The sequence below is a fragment of the Cricetulus griseus genome, assembly GCF_003668045.3.
Source record: "Cricetulus griseus strain 17A/GY chromosome 1 unlocalized genomic scaffold, alternate assembly CriGri-PICRH-1.0 chr1_0, whole genome shotgun sequence".
In the NCBI taxonomy this organism is placed as follows: Eukaryota; Metazoa; Chordata; class Mammalia; order Rodentia; family Cricetidae; genus Cricetulus; species Cricetulus griseus.
This window is the reverse complement of record NW_023276806.1, coordinates 98185216-98208799: the sequence shown is the minus strand read 5'-3', so window position 1 is coordinate 98208799 and position 23584 is coordinate 98185216. Positions and strand designations below refer to the sequence as shown.

Below are 23584 nucleotides of genomic sequence, written 5' to 3'. Positions count from 1 at the left end.
ACCAAGCATGCATAACATATATAATCATGGAAAAGCAGGGGTGGTGTTTCATATACAAGGAAGATACAAGATGAACAAAAACTATCTCACTGGGTATCAAATTTCACATTGGGGGAAAGTATTTTTATATATTAAAAAAGATTTTCTGTTGTGTAAGATAGAAATTTGCATGATGATTTTCCAATAGATATAAGAAAAATAAGTACTCTATTCTCTTTTTCTTTAGGAATATTTTGGTGGCAAATTTTAAAAGGAACCATTTGAGGATTCCTTTTAGCTCTTGCATTTGGGAACTTAATCCCCAAACTGTGAACTATTAGGAGCTGCACTGTGCACCCCCAAAATTTATGTTGTAGTTCTAATTCTCAATATCTTAGGATGTGTCTACATTTAGACATAAGCCCATAAAGTAGTGACTAAGAAAATGAAGCCAGTAAGGTGAGACTTGGCCCATCTGCTGCTTTTGTAGCAGCAGGGGAAATTAGGCACACAGGGAGCACCATGAGGGGACAAGGCAAGATGGTACCATGGAGACAGTACCCTGTCTATACTTTCATCTCTGACTTTTAGTGTCTAGAATTACAAGAAAATATCTGCTGTTGAAGTCATCTAGTTTGTAGTAATTCGTTATAGTTACCTTAATAGATACTACAGTGTCCCTCTGCCTACTAAGTGGTAACCAGCTTTTCTGGCCCAGAATGAATTAACTATGCAAATGATACTGATTCCCACCCCCATCTCTGTCATTTGGCTGCTATTTTTCCTATATTCCTTTGGCTCCTAACTTGCTCTATGTGGTTGTATGGACTTCCAGTCTCAGGCCTATCCCTTTTTCCAGGAAATTTGCTTATTGAAACCTAGTCATTTTTCTGACGGACATTGCCCATTCATTGTTGCCGAAAATGAACTGTTTCTTTCCTCTTCGATGTATGTATACATTACGTGTGAATATATCATATATACGTATATATGTGTGTGTAAAATTCATATTTAGATATTTAGATCTTTGGGCTGTGGTTTCTGGGACTGGAGAGATGGCTTAGCAGCTAAGAGCACCCGTTGCTCTTGCAGAGGACCTGAGTTCAGTTCCCAGCACAGATGTGATGGCACCCAACCATCTATATTTCCAGTTCCAGGAATCTGGCGCCCTCTTCTGACCTCCAAAGGCACCAGGAATGCAAGTAGTACACATATATATGTATGTGGACAGACATAAAGTTAAAAGAAAATTATTTTTTAAAGGGTTGGTTCTGGTTGTACCTTCTTCCAGTTCTTCAATTGAAGTACAGCATTTATTCATTTTAAAATATGTTCCTAGTATTATTTGAATATGCTATTTAGGATAGGGTTTTTAAAATTATGAGCAGTTTCATTGTGACTGCCTGTTACAGGATTTAATATATATATATATATATATATATATATATATATATATATATGCTCCTCACTGGAATCTACTTGGGAGAGACACTAATATGTATAAAACATGTTTAAAAATCACTAAAGACAGTGTGTTAGCTAACAAAAAATCTGTTAAAGTTTTAAAAGTTGAACCCAGTGGAAACAAAAATTCTCAAATAACTTTCAAAACTTACTTGGGACTGATTGTGAAATCACAGATGCAGAGTAGAAAGCTCCAGTTATTCTTGACATTTCAGGAGGGAAAGGAAAATCGGCATAGAGGTCTTGAAAGAATTTTTTTTCCCAGTTGCTGTCTCTCAGCTATACCAGATGGCTATGCTGTGTTTTAGTGGAATTAAGGTATTTTTAAAGGACCCGAAGAAAGGCAGATGGGGATCTTACTTTTGGAAGCCCCATAAAGTCAGTGTGTGTGTGCGTGCGAGAGAGAGTGTGTGTGTGTGTGTGTGTGTGTGTGTGTGTGTTTGCGTTGCCCTGTGTACCTTTATGATGGCACACATCAATAATGTTATGGGTTCTTCAGATTTTCTAATACTTCAGTGGTAAAAAGGATACTTTATAGAGATACTGACAATTGTATATTTTAAGTTGAAATTTGTTATAAATGTCTTACATAGTTTATGCAATCATGGGTATTATTTAATAAAGGTTGTTAGCTGTTTCTACCTTCTGTGTTTGAGGGTTTTTTTTCCCTCTACCCTTAATTGTAGACACAGTTTCTGTCCCACCTGGTCCCACAGCCACTTTCCACCAAATATACACACAAAGACATATTAATTATAAAATATTTGATTGATGGCTCAGGCTTCTTACTGGCTAATTCTCTCTTAATTATTAACCTATAACTATTAATCTGTGTGTTTCTACATAGCCTTATCTTACCTGAGAACCCCCAGCACACTCTATCTTCCTAGTTTCTACATGGTGTCTCCCTTTGGCGGCTTCTCTCTCTCTCCTCTACCCAGCATTCTCCTCATCTGGTAGCTCCACCTATACTTTCTGCCTGGCTACTGCCCAATCATTGTTTTATTCATCCATCAATAAGAGAAACATATGTACAGAAGGACAATCCCCCATCACTTAATTACTTACATTGTAGAGAAAATGGACCTGATGAAGAATTGGGGCTGTAACATTTTGGCACTTGATGTGTGGGTTCTCGTTGTTAGTGAAGGATGAGTTTTGCTCTTCAGGTTCAATATCATGTCAAAACTGAAACAAGCTCCTGCCATTGAATTCAGACCACCAGAAAACTCAAGTGGGTATCCCAGAGATCTGCCACTCCTTTAGTAGATATCTCTACCTATTCCTCTGCTCTCTTTAAGTGATTTCATGCTGTTAGGATGTCAAGACTAGAGTGAGGACATTGGCAAAGCACTGTGTGGCATGCACAAGGCCCAGGGTTCTCTCACCATCACTGAAAACACAAGATCCTGAAAAGGGAGATGTTTTCTCCTACTTGTTGGTACTCTCCCTGAGTGCTTATACTAAGAGATGCTCTACCTCCCTTGCCCTGTGCAAATATGATGGGCAATCAGCTATGGTGCATCTATTATGTGCTGTGCAATTACATACATTGCTCTGAAGTCATATCAGCTCCGAGTGGTCCAGGCAGCCTTATTCACCCTGGCCTTGAGAGGAATCCTGAAGCTCAAGGCATTGACAGGCCTAAGATAGATCCTGGTCACACCCGCCCCTCAGACTCCAAAGCTAACTGCCTTCCCTATACCATAAGCTTTCGGCTCAGGATATCTTTGAGGTAAACCTGGCCATGTGCCTTCTTCATTTATCCTTAGATAATAGTTAATGAAATAATGCTTACTGCAGGTCGTCTTCTCTGGAAAGCACATCCTCGCTTCTCCTTTCTTCCCAGGGAACTTGATTACTCAAATCCCACTGGTTCCCAAGCCAGCCAGTCCTTCCCAAAGGGCTCAGGGTCCATGGGTCCTCTGTGTATTATCAAGACAAGATACTGTGCATGTTCAGCTGAGGATTGGAGCTTCTATGTCTTATGTATATTTCCATTCAAACAGGACACCACTCCAAAATCTGCCCCAGTTCTTGCAAGAGGCAGTGACAAGAACCTGTTCTCCAGTTACAGTCTATGCACTGACTGGCCCTTGACCCCACCACTGAGGTCCCTGGTGTCAGTTTGCCCAGTGATCCCGGGAAGATTCATGATGAGTGCATCAGACATGAGTGAGGCGCTTCCCACGCTCAGAGGAGGTCCCTGGTGAAGGAAACTGAACTAGTTGTTTATCGGGAATCAAAGCGAAGATCTGGATGCTTCTCAGGCTAGGAGGGGGCTGGGAAAGCATTCTGTTTCATGATGCTAAGCTGTACTGTCTGTGAGACAAGACACATGGTATTATCTGCCCTTGTATCCCAGCATTTAGCAAACCTGTCCTATAAAACAATGCACCCTAAGGTAGTGCACTTCTCTTTCATGTAAACACTATTGTACAAATAAAAATCAATGTTCACAGTGCAGAGTTACTTCCACTGTTTCAGAATGTCAGGAGATAGGAACTATATCTTACACTCTGCTGGGTCTTTAGACATTTTATCTAGCCCTCACAGTGACTCTGTAGGAGGTGCACTGGTCTATCCATTTTATGAAGACAGTCCTAGAGCTCAAGTTTAAGATTTGCTCAGCCAGTATCTAGTAAGCAGAAGACCAAATATTTTGAATAGGTTGTTAGGCTCTGAAGCCTTTGTCCCAACAGTTTTCCACTGGAGTTTTCTGAGGCTGGGCACACACTGATGGGAGTGTTGTTGGAATCAAATCTCCATTTTCCAAGCAAGGAGAGAGTGAGCCCAGAGTTTTAAATATACTTAAGAGTTCAGCTTTTGTTTTTGCTTAGTTTCTGAAAGACTATTGTTGAAGCCTAGCCCTGTTTTTTTTTTTTTTTCAAAACTTGAATGTCTAATTGTGATGGTTGTTTGAGGATTTTGTTGTTGTTGATGATGATGATGGTGATAGTGGGATTTTTTGTTTGTTTTTGTTTTTATTATTTTAAGAATAATTCATTTTGCACACAACAGCAGGGACCCTTAAGGGAGAATAACTTAAAAGTGAGCAGTTAGCTGGGCTCTGCTGTCACCCTGGGCTTTCTGAAGTGTCCCATGAGATTCCCACTGATATTTCTGGGTCAGAGAGTCAAAGCAAGCTGTTTCTATTTTAGTTTGCAGGATAGTTGTTTGAGAAATGTGAAAAGGCTAGAAGTGTCCTTGCTTGAGATTTGTGAATAAATCACTTTCCAAAGTTGATAAGCCCCAGTTTCAGTACCTTTTAGGTCAAAGGGTCAAAGATACTGTATGGATAATGACAAACATTTTGCATACTGTAAGAGGATGGAGTATGAAAGATGACGAGAAATACATTAGGTGAGGCTTGATACCTACTGTAACAAATACTCTAACTCTACCCACCTACCCCCAAAAGATATGGATTTCCAGATCCACAGAGAAATGGCAAGATGGGTGGGTAAGCAATAAGCAAATAGGTAAACAAATTCTAAAGACCTGTCAATCTAAGAACCACATGGTTAATGAGCAGACACTAGCCATGCATTTCTTCCAACACTGTGCTAAAATCCTTTAATGATACCATGTTAGATGGTATGTAATAATTCCTAGCTTCAGACCTGTGATTGCATCTAGAAAATGTATATGTTGTGAAGACATGAGCAAGCAATATAGTATTTCTTCTTTTGTTCTTTGTTGTTGTTCTTCTTCTTTTGATGATATTGTATTGCTTGTGTGTTCACTTTAAACTCAACACCTAACAAACACCTAACAAAGGATCTAGCAGCTCTCTCTTAATATTAACCCATCTATTAATCTAAGTATCTCCACGTAGTCTTGGCTTACCAGAGAATGCACAGGCATCCTATCTTCCTGGTAGCTACATGGCATCTCTCCCGACTCACTCTCTGCCTTTCTTTTCCCAGGCTTCTCCTAGTCTGATAGCCCCATCTGTACTTCCTGCCTGGCTAAATCCTGCCTGTCCATTGGCCAAAACAGTTTTATTCATCAACCAATAAAAAAAAAAAAAAACATACTTCCACAGCATACAGAAGGACATCCCCCATCATCTGGTCATCTCTGTGGCAGATGACACTAAGATGGCTCTACCTGCTCCACTTCATCAGGTTTGGCTTTACTTGGCTCATACAAACAGTGCCTCTAAAAGTAAACAGTAGCAAGAAAAAATAAGCAAAAAGGACAAGAATCAGGTGCTTATCCTCTGCTCCCAGGGGAGGGGCTGTCAGACTACAAATATTTCATTTGTACTAACTGAGGTATGTGTGGCCAATAATGATGTCCAGGGCAAGTGTTCAATGCTCATGGTTGTAGGAATACTCTTGTTAGGGCCCTTCCTATTTTCCCATCTAAGAAGAGAGTCTTCTTTGAGAGAAAAGGACACCATCAATATCCTGCCAATGTATACGAAAACATATTCCCCACCCTCTCCTGTCTGCAGCACCAGATGGAAGGCTTCCAATTAGGACCACTCACTGACTCTTGATATCAAGCGCTATGCCACTTCTTCACAAGCATCATCTCCTTTAATCCTTGCAGAAACCCAAGGAGAAGTTATTTCCCTCACTTTACAGATGAGGAAAACCGGTTCCCTGAAGAAGCAAAGTGAAGGGACTCACAAGCTTTGAGCCACTGGGCCAGGAAGACAGTGCCTGTATGCAGATGCATTTGCCTGAGACCTGTCACATGCAAGTGGTGGGATATTATTATCTGAAACAGCTATTGCCTAGGACCCTAGGAAGAGAAAAGATGACAAGCCACTCATGGCTGAAATTAGCTTGTGAGGTTTCGCTGTGAGCTAAGAAGGCATTCTGGTGCTAACACACTGCATCTATCTTTTGTGTCTTCTGTCACATGAGCTGGAAAAGGAAAAGAAATGAGGATTGACAGACCGTTTTGAAAAACATTTTAAGAAAACCCCAAGTCATCTGCAGGATGATTAAACAAAGAAAAGAGCCTGCCTATGATTCCATAAAATACCATTGTCAGTGCAGAGATGGCCATGTCTTACTGTGCATTGCAGCACTGAGCTGTTCCTTGTGATGACAAGGAGCTCGTTGCTCACCAGGATGCCTGCAGGTGGTCTTTCTGGTCAGAGACTCTCTATGCCCCAGAACTCATACTGGGGTCACTGGGACCAAACAAAGCAAAGATTGACAGGTTTCAGAGGATCTATCCCTTGTCTTTGATTGTAGGCAGCCAGCTGGCTCAGGTTCACAATGATGTAGAAGATGGGTCAGAGAGCACTTGGCTCTTTGCAGGACTCTGGAAGATAGAGGATGGGAGCACTCTCTCAATACTCAGAATGCTGGATGTGTCTTCTGGAAATGCTGTGGGACATTTAGAAAATACAAGCCTACTTTGATAAGCTTTTGTGTTAAATAGAGGCAATTATATGTCTCATGTTATTTGTTAATTATGAGCTGTTACATAATTTCCAAAGGCTTCTGAAACTGCCAAATAATAATACTACAGTGACTTAATATTTAACAAACATTTATGAGTGAGTGCATCGAATGGAAGTAATCACATGTACAGGAGATGTAATACAGAAATAACTACAATACAATGTACAACCTCAAATAAACCCTTAGTGTGACCAGGAGCTCTTGGGAGGGGTGAATCACATAGCTCACAGCTGTGTAGCCTGGGGAGGCTAAATGCTGACATTTCTAGACCTAAAGAGCAGGTATTTTCAAGATGGAGTTTGAGCATTAACCTAAAGAGTGAAAATATAACTGGCCTGGAAGAAATAAGATATTCCAGAAAGACATTTGTGTCTCTCAGTATTACCATACAACTATTGAAACCACGGATGCCAAAGAAAGGGGAATTTCTCCAGGAATCTTATACTGGGCGAAGCTAAAGGGGGAGGAGGAACTTTTCTCCCAGAAAGAGATGTCACACAGCTCTAACAACTTATCACACCACCCCACAGGAGGAGACTGAAGCCCAGATAATGGCGCATCCATGGTGGCTGGAACCACAACTTACCATGGCCACTTGCATGTGCATGTTTTTAACCCTCTGTTTAAACATCAGCCACACTTCAGGACCCAGAACACAGCTTACTGAAGGCTAACCAGCTCTCCTTGCTATACAATATATAAATTGCTTTTAGCTACATTTTGGGGGTGGTCTAAAGAGTTATAATACTGATGCTTGCTGGCGCTTCCTCTCCATGACTGTTTATTCTGTTTGTTTTGTAAGGAGTCCTTATCTGGTGTGGAAAGGAGAGTATCTCCTACACAAATTAGCATGTGGAGACTTTGAGATGGGAGCTTGCCAACCCATTCCAAAGGGAAGTCCAGATAACTGGCTATCAGATTGAGCAGCCTCCATGAGAACAGTAAAGACAACACTTTCCCTTGGTACTTGCCACAGAAAGGGAGATAAAGGGACTGGAGGATGGATGAACACATCCAAAAAACATAAAAGATGAACTGATGGGAAAAAGGCGGGGTGTCAGCACTGAAGGGGTGATGGGTGGGAAAAGTCACACTATTAAAAAAATGGTGGAAAAAAAAAGAATGGCTCAATAGTCATAGAAAAGAAGTGAGATCACATAAAAAACGTTCAAGAGTAGTCTGGAAAAAAAAAATAAGGCTTTATGAGTTTAGCATGAGGACTCCGGACTCTATCCTTCCCACCTGGGGAGAGCAATTGGCAATGGCTGACTAGAGGTTTGTTCTGCCTTCTTGGCAGGAGTGGAATTGTTATGTTAATATTCTGCTGGCCAAGTGTTCAGTGCTGAGTTTGAATAGAGAGTTTTTCAGAAGGGAAAATTCCCAGCCCCAGGTCTGTTCTTGAACCTCTGAACTCTGTAGTGTTTAGGCATCACATGTAAATTCTAAGAAATAATTGATATTGTGGCAGACATCACTGGCCTTTTGGGGACACTAAAAGGAACTGCTAGAAAGTCTCCTGTGGGAGAATGTGGACAGAGGAGGTACCCATGCTGAGGGCCTCACTGAGCTAAACAGTAGATTTTTAAATCTTCATTATTTTAAGTTATTTTTTATTCTATATTAAGGAGTGTTTTGCCTATATGTGTATATAATGCCCATAGAGGCCAGAAGAGGGTATTAGACACCCTGGAACTGGAGTTGCTCATGTTTGTGAGCCACCCTGTAGGTGCTGGGAACCAAAACCAGGTCCTCTGCAAGAATAACAAGGTCATTTTACCCACTGAGCCATCTCCCCAGCCCTGAAAGTAGACCTCCTTTTAACTTTACCAGCACCACTCTGGAGTGTCTGCCTCTTTGCATTTATCAGACTGAGCTCTTTTGCCAATAACATTGGCATCTTCAGGAAGACCAAGCCTCTGATGTGGCTCTCCAGATATTTTAATTGTTCTTGAACAGGATGAGCATCAAGCCCTAGGTAATCACGATGGAAGGTCTAATCACCAACATATTATTAAAATGAATTTGCTACACTGAAGCATTATTTATTGAGTCACCTAGTTTCTTTCTTTATTCTTTTTAGGAGGCAACATCTCTCCACAATCTACAAAATGATCTTATTGGTGATGTGTTGCCCTCACCCCACCCCCACCCCTAGCTGATTGCAGTGATGATAGGAGAGATTCATTTAATTTATAATTTGTGACTTACTCATGACCTCTTGAAAGTTGCAGAGTCCCCAGGACTGCAAAAATAAACTCTTTTTTTTTAAAGTAATTTTTTAAAATTTAAATTAGAAAACAAGCTTGTTTTACATGTCAATACCAGTTCCCTCTCCCTCCCCTCCTCCCCTGTCCCCCACCAGCCCCTTATCACAACCCTTTCTGCTTCCCAGGGAGGGAGAGGCCTTCCATGGGGGATTTTTTTTCAAAGTCTGTCATATCATTTGGAACAGGGCCTAGACCCTCCCCCATGTGTCTAGGCTGAGAGAGCATCTCTCTATGTGGAGTGGGCTCCAGAAGTCCATTTGTGTACTAGGGGTAAATACGGATCCACTACCAGAGGCCCATAGATTAACCAGAATTCCAAACTGACTTCCTCCTTCAGGGGGTCTGGAACAGTCCTATGCTGGTTTCCCACCTATCAGTCTGGGGTCCATGAGCTCCCCCTTGTTCAGATCAGCTGTTTCTGTGGGTTTTTCCAGCCTGCTCTTGACCCTTTTGCTCATCACTCCTCCCTCTCAGCAACAGTATTCCAGAGTTCAGCTCAGTGTTTAGCTGTGTGTGTCTGCTTCTGCTTCCATCAGCTGCTGGATGAAGGCTCTAGGATGTAATCCCAAGTGAATCTGTCTCTCACACCTCCCCAGCATCTCATCTCCATTAGCACATCCTGAAGGTTGCTGCACCACCCCCGCTCCCCCACCATAGCACCCTTTCCCACTTTCCCTCCTGACTGCAGTTTTTTCAAAACATGTGATAATGTGGCCTTTTCTTGATTTTTTTTTTGATATAGTGACAAAGGAACTTATTTAAAATTAAGCCCAGGTGGTAACAAGGTCTATAAATATAATAAAGGAAATCTCTATACATAATATTAAAGTTTGAAGCTAGAGTTTCTCTGAAACCATTTATTCCTGATGAGCAAATGAAGCAACCAGAATTATCAAGACCCATCGGGTCACTAAGATACCACTTGAGCAGATACTTTAATTTCTGTGACCTCCATTTCAGCCTGTAGTATAAGGCCCACAGAGATAATAAGTCATGGACTTCCAAATTGTGCTTTGGTGGAACACTTCTACACCATGAACTGAGGTTTGGCAGGGCTACAACAGAATGGGGGCAGGTCCTTTCATTAAAAAAGATACTTTCATTTTCACATTTAATGACTTTTATTTTGCAATATGGTACATTCAGTGGAGATTATAAAATGCTAGTTAACTCCCATCCACACCTTAAGGGTAGTTAGTTGGCATTTGAAGCATCCACTCAGAAACCTGTACTCCTCGAGAGCTAAATCAGCATGTTAAATTCCCTAGCCTGAGAGGATGCCACAGAAATATATATACATTCATTATCTGCTCTTGCCCCAGAGCTTTACAAAGTAGCTTAAACCTTATTCAAGGTGATGTTTAATTAAATATATGCATAATATTTGAGCAATTTGAGAGACTGGAAAAGATTCATATCATATATCTTGCATGAGTGAGGCATGGATCAGTTGTGGACTTGACTACACTAGGTCCCTTCAAGCCTCTCGACTTAAAGTTTGCAGGCCTGCTGGAAGGCCTAGAAAAGTGAAGGTCAGAGAAGCTGATTTAAGGAATTCTAGAAACTAGAAGTCTAGGGATCAAAAGAAGCTGATGTCCAACCAACTTCTCCAGGTGATGTGGAAGGGATGCCTGGAAGGCCCTCCCAGATCTCAAGTCTTCCATCTGCAGAAAGGCTTGCATCTGACTGCAGCTGCCAGTGGCAAATACTAGGGTACCCTGTCTCATCAACTTAGTTTGACATAAAAGTGTCTCACTGACACACCCGGACACAAAACCCCCGCTAGCAGGGCAGATGAAAGAATAGATTTCAGAGTTAGAGTTCCTACCCTTACCTGAGAAAGAAGACTGAAGAGCAGGGATGACTTTAATTATTACAGAGCAATACCAGGCCCTGCTCATGAGTCTGGTAGGCCCCATACCCTTTTGAAGTTTATCCTTAGGCCTAGAGCAGAACTCTCCACTAGAGTTTTTTGATGCTAGGAAAATGGTCAATATTTGTACAGTACAGTATGCCAACTCCTTGCCACCCCACCCTTCTGTAATGGGACAGGCAGAAGTGAAGGTATTCTGGAGGCACTGGTGGCTCTCGGTCTGTCAAACTATGGAAACAACACACCCCAAAGAAATGGGAATTTCTCTCGGGAATGTGATTCGGGCAGGAGGAAACGACCCCACCAGAGGAGGAGCCTGTCTTCCAAAAAGAGATGTCATACAGTTCTAACTTGTCTGACTACCTCACAGGATGAGACTGCAGCCCAGGCAGTGATGGGACAATAGTGGGCAGGACCACACCTTGACCAGGACCCCTTAGATGTACACATCCAAGACCCACTATTTAAACTCCAGCCTTTCCTCAGGACACCTAAGATGGGAGCGTGTCCCCAGATCTCTCTCCCTCTTTCAGTGTGACCACATTGAACAAATCTCATTTTCCTTCTTTCCACTATTAATTTGACTCTTTTCATTGATATACTGAGAATGAGTGACTGGACCTGGTTTGGACCACAGGCTATAGCCCCCCCCCCCAATTCAATAACATTTCCACTGAATAGGAGATAAATGTTGCCTGATATTACCTAAAGCTTTCTGAGTCTTCAGTCTGATACTTGCTGTGTTTATGTGTTGAAATACTAATAAAATGACTACTTGATGGAGTTGCCAAGATCCTTCACTGTGAAGTAGAACTGGTTTCCTGACTCTTCTTGGTTCTCACCTGCTAATGCAGACATATACTGACCATTGGGGGTTCACCTACAGATCCTAAAACATATGGCCACCAGTTAGCCCAAAGGTGCGATACACTTGTCTTCTAGAAATGTTTCCCAACATCTTCAGCAACTACAACGTCCTCCCTGTGAGCAGACGGTAGCAGATGACAAAACACAGTTTACATAAATACTAATATTAAGGTTCACGTGAACTAGTGAGCTCCACAGAATACCTAGTTTTTAGATGTGAAGGTGTGTTCATAGCTGCTTTCTAAAATTCATGCACAGGGCTGCAATGTAGCTTAGTGATAGAGCGTTTACCTAAAATTGGCACACACAATAGTAAGTTTCCTGGGTATAAAATTGTTGCTAATTTACATGGCTGAGACTATTTTTCATGGTTTCATGAAGATAGTCCCGGATTTTGCAAAGGAACTGATTCCCAGTGTTTTGTTCCTTGGGGAACTGCTGCTCTCCTTCCTACATAATGTAACTCAGCATGTTTCAGCTCCTTCCTGTTCAGGGCCCAAATCTGGGTAGCATGCAACAGGACCAAGAAGGTACTTTCTCCCCAAATTAGACAAGGAAAATATAGATGGCTTACATGTTAGCATTTTCTTTTAAATTTGGCACTCGAGCAAATTCTATCCTAAACATTTCTGTATTTGCTACCCTTTAAAAATTACTAACAAAAATCTCAAAAATGGGTGTTACCTATTAAAAATTAAGTCTCATATAAATAAGTCTCATATAATGCTCTTACATTATTGTTTAATATGTATGGGATTCAATTTGCACAAATTTTGATGTCCTCATTAATTATCTCTTTACCTAGTGGTAGGGGAAACTAGCTCAGAAAAACAACTTTCCCAGGGGGGAAAGCTCGAGGAAGCTGACCAGTGGGCACTTGCCTGTCAGCAAACCTTGCTTTTGTGGATGGCTTCCCAGCCAGAACACAGCTCCTGTTACTGCACTGCAGATAGGCCGGCCATGCTTTGTGGATGGTGTTCCAGCCAGAACACGGCTTCCATTACTGCACTGCAGATAGGCTGGTCATACTGCAGTCAGTGATTTGTACTGAGGGTCATGAGCTCTCAGATCAGACCCTCTGATGACATTTTCCTATAGACCAAGGACAGGTTGAAAGGAGAGGTACCAGGGCAGGAAATGATTGTCGCAGTGTTTGGGGAGGGCATGACCAGTTCTGCCCTGGATGGCTGTTAGACAAATATGATTTTGCCACTCATTGGGGCATGGAACAGGACAATGGCTGTGTCTCCACACAGAAAGGATTTTCAGTGTGTCTGTGACCAAGGTCTCCTGTTATGGCATTTCTCATCCATGTTACTGTATTGAAGGGTGTTCCCATGTGGGGCTGCTTACTTGGTGTCTGACAACTGACATTGTCACCCATCAGACAGTGGCATTGGTTGGTGCTATGGTCTCAGCATATTTGTGTTGTGAGTAATAATAATGTTCCCTGATTGGTGTGACCATATCTTACTTTCAAGTTAGCTCCCAGAATCTAATGGTGTGCCTCTGAATCCCTTTTGGGTTCTTGTAAACCCACATGTAAAATTAAAGATTCATAGCAAGCAGTTAGCACCGTCTGCTGCCATGATTTCTTTCTTCTATCTAATTCTCAAACATTTTGGTTTTATATGTATGTGAAGAGGATTTGGACTTCCATGCACCTGCCTTATAGAATATTCCTGAGCTGTGTGGATGCTGGGTGAGTCCCAGCAGAACAAGAGCAGAGAGTACAGTTCAAAGGCTCAAGGGATGAGCCCATATGTTCCGGTTTTTCTTCTGCTCCTCATAAGATTTCACAACACTGCAACATTCTGTGTTGCTTCTTATATTGGAAACAGAAACTCCAATGAATTATGAAGTCTAACTTAGTAACATTGCTTGCTCTGGAATTAGTTCTCCATTGGGATTAATGGAATTGATTGGCTTTTGCAAGTGAGATTAAAAAATTTTACTTCCTTAACAGGATTCCCAAGGATTTTGGTACATTTAAAAGGCAAAGTTTGAACAAACTGAGTTGTTACTGTTTTCACTATTATTTTAAGCAGACTCAATATTGTTTTTGGAATCTAACTGACTTGTGATTAAAGGGATTTAATGTGGTGTTTTCAAAGAGCAGGCACCGTGGCCTTGTCATGTTCTAAATTTTTATTTGTAAAGCCTTCCTGTTTTACCACTTCACAGGCTTGTTGATTGGTGCTGGCTGTGCCCTCTACCCCTTGGGCTGGGACAGTGAGGAAGTCCGGCAGACTTGTGGCTACATCTCTGGCCAGTTTGACTTGGGTAAGTTCTTGTCATCCTTCCCAGAAACAAAAGGCCTTTCCACTGCTTCCTGGAAGGAAGACAGTGTAAGGCTGCATTCAGCTAGCTGTCATATGTGATGGTGTACATATGTGTGTGTTTGTGTATATACATACATACATACATACATACATACATACATACTTTTGTCCATTTGTGTAGAGAAGAGTCATTGAATGCTGCTGTTTGCCAGCACTATGATTTGTTTTGCAGATTCAAAGAAAAAAGAATGGCCTTGCTCTCAAGAGCCTCTATATTCTCTGATTAATTTGTTCAAAATCACATATTTATTTCTCATTATACATCTCTGGGGACTTCACAGGCAAACAAAACAATCAAGGAAATTACAACGAGGGTAGAACATTTTCTCTGCGGGGTATGGAGCACTTTGTGAAAGGGGAGAACAGAGCTGCCCCAGGGTCCCAGGCACAGTGATGTGTGTGATTACCAGCAGTAGACAGAAGCTCCTGGTGGGCAAGATATAAGTACATCAGAGCAGAGGGAGAAGGACGTCAGAGCAGAGGGCATGGGCAGGAGGAACCGTTCATCAGAGGATCCAGCAGCAGAGGCAGCAAGACGCCACATCCTCAGATGAGATGGAGTGCATGGGATTCTGCACGTGCATGAAGGGCTTTGCTTGTCTGTGTGAACAAGTTCAGTTGTTTTCCACTTGTAGCTAAGTGCATCCTACCCGATCTGTAGCCTCCATGATTTCTAACAATGATGTACACACTATGTAACATTCAAGATTTTAATTTGTGGTAAATGGGGGACTGTTTTACTTGGTTGATTAACTTAACCCTGATTTAATCACCCTCTTATTTCGCTTCAGTTGAGAAAATAACTAAGTTTAACCCACTTGCTATTGCTTTAAGGTATGTCCTAATGAAGTGTTTGATGAATATATTTTGTCTCTGCTGAATTCTTTTTCTTGGAGTATTTTTCTGGAATCAGTGTTAATAGACCAAAGAATAAAGACCATTAAGACACTACTGTACAGGATGGGATATATGTTCTCCTCACCCCCACTGGGTTCCTGACTCGGGCCCCTATCACAAAGGTAGATTAATGAAGTAAAAATATCTAAAATAAATTTTACAGGACATAAGGATCTTCATATGATAAAGACATGATAACCCCACAGCTTCCTGTCCAGGTTTAATGAGGTGTTGGACAGGGAGGGTGGAGTGTGAGCCAATGGTGCAAGGCCATCTGTTTGTCTCCCTCACTGTGTCCTTGTGTTGAAGAGACATGGATACCTTTCAGACACTTATGGATCATTTGCCCTACTCAGAAGGAGTACAAAGTCTTCCTAGGTTTTGTGGCCCTGCCTCAGGGTGGAAGGGCTCAGGCCAGTCAGAGTGTTTTTTTCCTGCTTCTAGGGTTCTCCCAAAGTCCAAGATGTCTTATTTGGAACAGCTGTGCAGCTGTGACTGCTAAAAGGCAGCCAGTCTGCGTCCTCTGCCATGTGGACTGGAAGCTAAACTTCTGCCACTTGGGCCATCCTTGACACATAGAATTTAGTGTTAAACATCTGCTGCTCATATAAGACATTCAGTTCCAAGAAGAAAAGTTCTGAGAGAACTGGCCTCATGTTTTTTGTTTTGTTTTTTTTTTTTCTAAATCAGTTTTTAATGTTTATGTTGCAATGCTGTTGACTGTTTTTTCTCTAGTTAATATCATCAGCCACATAGCAAAATAATGTTTAAAGAAAATAAAAGGGTAAGGAGAAAAGCAAACAGAATTGAGACCCTGAAAATGAAGCGGTTTTTATTACTGGGTGACAATCACCTTTTCTCTTCGGAAGGACACTGGCTCTCTCCAAAGAACACAGTGTGCTCCTAATTTGCATGAATAAAGCAAACCCATCCCTGTTTCTCTTCTCCCCTCTTCCAGTACAAGCTTGCCCGAGTTTGGATTACTTTTGTAGTTACCATTCATGTAGAAAAAGATGCTGGCACCAACCACCTCACAGCCTTTGCACTTTTTGCTTTAAGTGCATACTATGTCCAAGGGAGACATTTTAATATGTTGCTTGGCTCTTCCTTTTCCTGGTGTTTGTAGCATTCCTAGCTGTTTAACACAGGCTCCAACTTGACGGGAACCCTGTCCTCTACTGACCTGTGACTGTGATGCAATGTTGAGTTAATTAGTAGAGGATGTAAAAGGACTCAGATCTTGTAGTTGAGATTGCTTTGTTGGACCCAGTATTCTGTGTCTTTTCAACACTGCTCATCAAAAACTTGAATGTTGGATTAAAACATACCTCTTTGTTGTTTCCTTTTTATTTACCATATTCTTTGTTTACTTATTATTTATTTATTTTTACTTTATGTATATAAGTGTCTGCCTTCATGGATCTCTGTGAACCATGTGTCTACAGTGCTCTCAGAGGTCAAAAGAGGGCATCATATTCCCTGGAACTGGAGTTGCAGATAGCTGTGAGCTGCCATGTGGGTGTTGAGAACTGAACCCAGGTCCTCTTTTAGAGCAGCCAGTGCTCTTGACTGCTGAGCTCTTGACTGTTAATTTATGTTATTACAACCACATTAGCAATTCAAGAGACTAGTGTAACTTAATTTCTGTCCAGCTGTTTTTGTTTCTCTTAGATTGGATGATAAGGAAGGAAAGAAATTGACATAAAGATTAAAATGGGATCTAGATCCCTTGCATAAATAATTTCTGTTTATTGTGCTATTTTTCCAGGTTTTATTTTTAGGATTCAGTTATCTTTTCTTTCAGAAGACCTAAGAAGAGAAGCAGAGAACCATTTTAGACCTATCTCACATAACTGCCCATGCTTACATCCCTTGGGAAATTGTCACATTCCCTCTGAACATGGATGCAGGCTGGTGTTTGGCTCTTTAGTAAAGTCACAAATTGTGGAGCTAACTTGACAAGACTCCTGAGATTGTGTAGATGAGCCCAGCATGAGTTCATGGGTGACCCTGCCCATGGGGAACCCTCTGAGTTCCACATTTAGTGGTTCAGTCACTCTCTGATTCTGCCACTTATGATACCCTGAGCTTATGTCTATATTTTCTAGGAGACACTGTATGAGCACAACTTCCTCCCAAAAGGGTGGTGGCACTTGGGATCACCAGGCCCTTAAAAGGGGACCAGGAAGATGGTATCAGCAAAGAATAAAGCAAATCACTATTTACTGCCCTCCAGGAACTTAAAACTAGCAAGAGAGACAAATATTAAAAATATATATATAATATGTGTGGCTGGAGAGATGACTCAGAGGTTAAGAGCACTGGCTGCTCTTCCAGAGGTCCTGAGTTCAAGTTCCAGCATCCACATCTCTATAATGAGATCTGGTGTCCTCTGCTGGTGTCCAACCATATATTCAGACAGAACACTGTATACATAATAAATAAATATTTATAAAAAGTATAATATGCACCTGTGATGGTCAATTCTAACTCTTCCCAGGGCACACACTCCACAGTCCTCGGGGAAGAGAGTTTTAGTGAGTGTCTAGGTTGGTCTGAGGGCAGTGCAGGGTTATTAATCTTGATTACTTTAACTGAGGTGTTAGACCTGCCCACTGTAGGCTGCACTATTCCCTAACCAGGGCATTCTGAACTGTATGAGATTTTTAGAGAAAGTAAGATGGGTATTGGCATGAATGATTCGTTGTTCTTTGTCCTGATTATGGATGCCAAGGGACCATCTCCCTCAGGCTCCTGCCACTGACTTCTTTGCTGTGATGGACTGTGAGCCAAAATAAACCCCTTATCACACCAACAGGAAGTGAAATTAAAGCAACTGATGCATGTTAGACGGGAAAAGTGTGGCTGTTACAGTGGGCATCGTGATCACCTCACTCATGCTTTTCTACTCCACTTGGTGATTCTAAGCTTCAGGTTAGGAAGCATTTCTATAAAGATCAAGATAGTAAGGCTTCCATCAAGGCAAATTATGTGTCTCTGTCACAGCTACTCAACTCTGCATCTGGAACTTGAAAGATTACAGACAAATGGCAATGTTCCCATTAGAATTATTCACAAAAGCAGATGATTGGGCTACAGTTAGATGATGTCTGACCCCAGCTAAATAAGACCTGTAGTGTGATAGAAAATTGTTCCTTCAGGGTGTATTTATTCACTGATCATTGTAGCCTTCCCAGCAGTGGTCAAGTTCTGGGGACAGTGGAAAACTCCTAACTGCATAGTGCTGTTCAGTTACCCGACCATGCTGTGTAAAGGCCGTGTTCTATGGGGCAGTGGAGGAAAATCAGGTATCAAGCACTGCAGCTCCATGCCCTCACACTGGCAATGTTTCCAGAGATTTCTGGGGAAAGGCTCACATGCCTATTAGAGAAGAACCAAAACAATGCTATCCTTCCCTTGGCAGCTCCCCCCCATCACTATCCAGAATGGAGTGAGTGAGCAGCAGAAAAGAGCTGAGGTGGACAACAGAGCTAGCCTAAGGTCTGTCACCTCTGAAGCTTGCTTTCCCTTGGACCTTCAGACATTGCTCGCACACAAAAGTTTATCTCCTTACTAGGTGCTGGATGCTTCCCTTTGCTTATTAGTAGTTCAGAGCAGCTTTATGTTATGACCAGCTGTGGTAGTTTGAATGTAATTGGTCCCCATAAGTTCATAGGGAGTGGTGCTATTGGGGAGTGTGGCTTTGTTGAAGTAGTTGAGGCTTTGTTGAAGGAAGTATATCATGGTGGGGATAGGCTTTGCAGTCTCTTTTGCTTAAGCTTCACTCAGTGTCATAGTCCATTTCTTGTTGCCTGCAAGATGTAGAACTCTCAGCTGCTTCTCCAGCATCATGTTTGCATGCATGCCACCATGTCCCACCATGATGATAATGGACTGAACCTCTGAAACTGTAAGCCAGCCCCAGTGAAATGTTTTCCTTTATTAGAGTTGCTGTGGTCATGGTGTCTTTTCCCAGCAATAGAAACCCTAAGACAACTAATATCAAGACCACATGACCTTCCCTGGGGATGTGTGGATGGGCTGCAGGGAGATGAAGGGGAATGGCCAGAAAGGAGCCTTCTTTATGTTTAGTTTTTCTGTTTGAGCAGGTGTGAATCTCAAGTATAAACCATGGATGCAAGATACAAAGTATCTTCATTAGATTAGAGGTTAGCAAGAACCCCCCCACACCCAGAGAAAACATTTGAATTGGCCCAGAAAATGTATGTAATGGGCAGGAAGGGGTTTCATAGAAAGTTTACATTTGTGGTCATAATGCAATGTGGGAAAGACCTAACACAGATGTCTCCATCTCTATTTCTTGCGTGTGTGTGTGTGGGTGGGTGGGGAGGAGGTTGTTTGTGGATGTCGGTGGTGGTTTGTTCTTTGCATGCCTAATTTTTTTTCCTAACACTTATTTGTCAAGCATCTTCATATTCAATATAGAGCTTTGAATCAGTTTTGCAATAGTAGCTACTCGGACAAATCAGAGAATGTTACAGTGTTGACCTTTGGGTGACACTGATTTATGAGGAAGAAAAGAGTATTTATAAACTTACTCATTTAAAAACAGAATTAAACAGGCTGGACAATGAGTGTATAAATCTCACCAAGCTTGCATCTACCTTGACAGTTGTTATCAACCTTTAACGTATGAATAAGAAGTGGTCTTGTTGAGAAAGTTTGATGCTTGGTCCCCAAACTGCAGAAATTATTATTTTCTCAGTGCTTTTTAATAGTTTTTATGTATATGAGTGTTTTGAATGCATGTATGCATGCGTATTGCATGTGTACTTTATACCCAAAGATGTCAGAAGATAGTGTCAGATTCCCTGAAACTGGAGTTATAGACCATGAGTGCCTTGTGGGTACTGGGAACTAAATCCATGACTTCTGCAAAAACAATGCTCTCAACTGTCTAGTCATTTCTTAGCCCCACTCAGTGGTGTTTTAAATACTGATCATTTATGTAATTTAGGACGCTTTTATATTTAGATTACAAAAATCTGATTTAAATTGACTAAAACAAAGAGGATATTTCAGATGACTCATGACAAGGCCAAAGCTAAGATGCAAACTTAACTGGGTCTCCTCTTAGAGATATACAGTCTGGGGGGGTCCGTGTTTGAGAAGAACCATCTGCAGAATGGCTGCAACCATCTACCATCCACAGGTTGACTTTATCCTGAAGCTCATGTCCTTCATGGTCAGAGATGTGTTTGGTACCTATAGCTCTGAGCATCCTTGTTCATATCAAATGACAAAGACAAGCTGCTCTCAAGTAATATAATCGTGTGCTCTCTGTGTCTCTCTATCTCTCTTTCCATTGAGTTGGGCTAGCTGTACATCTCCCACTGAACAGATGACTACTACTGGAGATACTATATCTAAACTGACTTCTTAGGAAGAAGTTGGAAGTTGCCAGTAACAATAAGAGGAGAAAAGTCACCATTGTCTTCCTTAGTCAGGCATCGGAGTTTATCTCATCAGTGTAGCCTGTGGTTGTGACAGGGATCAGTAGTAGTTTATGCTGTGTAAGTATTAACAGTAGTGGTTGTTCCATTATTTGTTGAAAGAATGAAAGTGTAATTGATAGGAACAATCCAGAGCACATCAGAGCCTCTGATGTATAAGGAGAGGTTGGTAGACTCTTGCCATGTGGATAAGACCTGCTTTTTTATTTATTTTACAGCCCAACTGCAATTTCCCCTCCCTCCTCTCCTCTCTGCCCCCCCTCCTACCCTCCCTCTGCCCACCCTCATCCACTCTTTCCCAATTTCTATTCAGAAAGGGGCAGGCCTTCCATGGTTGTCAACAAAACATGGCATAACAAATTGTAGTAAGACAAAACACTTCCCCATATATTAAGGTTGGCAAGGTGACTCAATATGAGGAATAGGGTCCCAAAATCTAACAAAAGAGTCAGACACATCCCCTTTTCCCACTGGTAGGAGTCCCACAAGAAGACCAAGCTATCCAACTGTCACATATATGCAGAGGGACATATATGCAGTTAGTCCCATGCAAGCTAGTTGGTTGTTGGTTCAGTCTCTATGAGCGCCTATGATCCCAGGTTTCTGTGTGCTTACCTGCCATGTCCTTGACTCCTCTGACTCCTACTATCCTCCCTGAGCTCAGCCTAATGTTTAGCTGTGGGTCTCTACATCTGTTACCAGCAGTTGCTGGAGGAAATTTCTCTGATAACAATTGGGATAGGCACCAGTCTATGAATATAGCAAAATATCATTACATTGACATTTTTTTCCATTTGATTCTACTCTAGGTCTCTGGGCCAACCAGCCCCTGGGTCCTGGCATCCAGGCAGTGTCAGGGGTGGACTCACTCTTGTGGCGTGGGCCTCACTCACTAGACCAGACACTGGTTGGCCACTCCCACAATCTCTGTGCCACTTTTATCTCAGTACATCCCATAGGCAGGACAGACTATAAATTGAAAGTTACATGGCCGGGTTGGTTTCCTAACCCTCCACAGCAAGTCTTGCCTGATCACAAAAGATGACCAGTTCAGGCTACATATCCACAATTGCTATGAGTTTTAGCTACAGTCATCTTTGTAGATTCTTGGGAGTTTACCTTGCACCAGGTTTCTACCTGACCCTCAAAGACCCCTTTTCCAGCCAGCTCTTTCAGTATTCTCCCCACCCCGACCCCACCCCCCTGATTTTTGAGACAGAGTTTCTCTGTGTCACAGCCCTGAGTGTCCTGGAACTCACTCTGTAGGCCAGTCTGGCCTCAAACTCAGTGATTCATCTGCTTCTGCTTCCTGAGTGCTAAGCTTTTTTTAAAAAAATGGTACGAAGGTCATTTTTAACGTGTGCTTTTCAGTCATTCTTTAGTCTTCCCTTTTTTACATTTTAAACATATGATCTCCATAATCAGGTTGTCCAATTGATTTAATTCACGCTTCAGAGATATCTTCATCCATCTAAGACTTTTATAATTATATCCTTATGATCAAAAGTAGTGTTTCAATTAATTTGTCTTGCTAATTTGCCAAGTCAATTTGAGTAATTATTGCTTTCATTTTCTATTTAATTTGATTAAGAAGCCACAGTGTTTTCTGTCCTTGAAATTGTGCTGCTGGTGTCTTATGAACACACCGCAGACTAAACTCAGCCATCCCAGCCGTGAAAAGATGAGAATCTTTCTTGGCATTTTTCAGTTCAAGGAAAAATCCATCCTACTGCCATTTAAACTATGACCACGTACCTCAAACACGTCTCCTTCAGACGTCTGATCCCTTACTCATGCATTCCATCCTTAAATCTAACCATACTTGATTTGCAAATGAGAACTTAATAAACAAAAATTAGCTTACAAGTTATATGAAGGAGAGTTGGGTAAAGATGAGGAGAAAAAAGTTCCTCCTATACACTCCCTCCAATCCTTTCTTACAGGTTTGAGCTTTTCTAAGTCTGGATTCCTGCTTTTCAAGCCATAGGGGCAGCTTGTCTTCTGGCTGACATTGAAACCTCCATCAGTAAACACAATGACAGAAACAACTTTGATAGACCTCTGTGACATTTGTCTGTTTTCATAAGGTTCCTGGACCTTTTTGTAGATGTCCTGGCTGCTTCGTGTGCAGGCTCTGACTGTCTTGCTGGAGCCAGGTGTCATTTTTTCATTGTTGTTTTGTTTTTTCCTTGTCTCAAGTAGAATTAGTGTCCCATTCTTCAGTTTAGCAGGAGACTCCTCTCATCCAATGCACTGTCATTGAAAGTAAATGTATAATTCCATTGTGAGATAGCTATTTTCTGAGGCTAGTGAATGGTAAAATCTGAACACATATCATCAGGATTTGGCCAAAAATGCTGCAGGTTCAGTGGGTAAAAGTTTGTGATGCTCCTGCAGAGGACTGGAGTTTGATTGTCAGCACCCACCTTTAGTGAGTTACAGGCAGCTATGAGCACTCTGACCACCTCTTCTGGCCTCTGTTGGCAACCTCATTCATGTGCTATACATGACTATTCACTGGACCTGTCCTAAACTTTTGAAGCTTAAGACCAAGTTACTGGATGCCAGGCCTACATGGACCTGGATTCTCTCAACCAAGGCCCTAGTGTAGGATGGATGTTATGGTGAAGTCAGGCAGCTGCCGGGGAGTTCAGCTGGGACCTAAACTGTGTATACCAAGGAACCCTGGAGAACTCAGGAACATAGCTCTAAATGATAGAGAAACTTCTACTGACCAGGGAAGCCCAGTTTGGCCAGGGATATCTGACTGGGCAAAGCACTAAGGCACCACCAAGGGAAAACGAAAGAAACAACCCACCAGCTCTCTGGTTATTTATGCTTCCTGGTGGCTGCTGCATACCCCTGCCCCAGAAAAAGGAAGAAAAACAGATTAACATTCGTTTGGTCTGTCTATTCCAGGGGTTCCTGTGGTCGTGAAATTGGAGTATGGACATTGCCACTTCAAGTTATCAGTAAATGACTCTAATGCCTC

General features: G+C 41.8%; 1 protein-coding gene across 3 annotated transcripts in view; it reads left to right on the top strand.

Moving 5' to 3' along the window:
• Lhfpl6 (LHFPL tetraspan subfamily member 6) overlaps positions 1 to 23584 on the top strand; it is a 197918-nt gene that overhangs the window by 154474 nt on the left and 19860 nt on the right. For 2 of the 3 annotated variants that reach the window (XM_027394950.2, XM_027394949.2), the window contains exon 3: positions 14064 to 14162. The exons of the other annotated variant lie outside the window; for it this stretch is intronic. In XM_027394950.2, coding sequence (XP_027250751.1) covers positions 14064 to 14162 — 99 coding nt within the window. The remainder of the gene's footprint in view (positions 1 to 14063; positions 14163 to 23584) is intronic. 3 annotated transcript variants of the gene reach the window in all.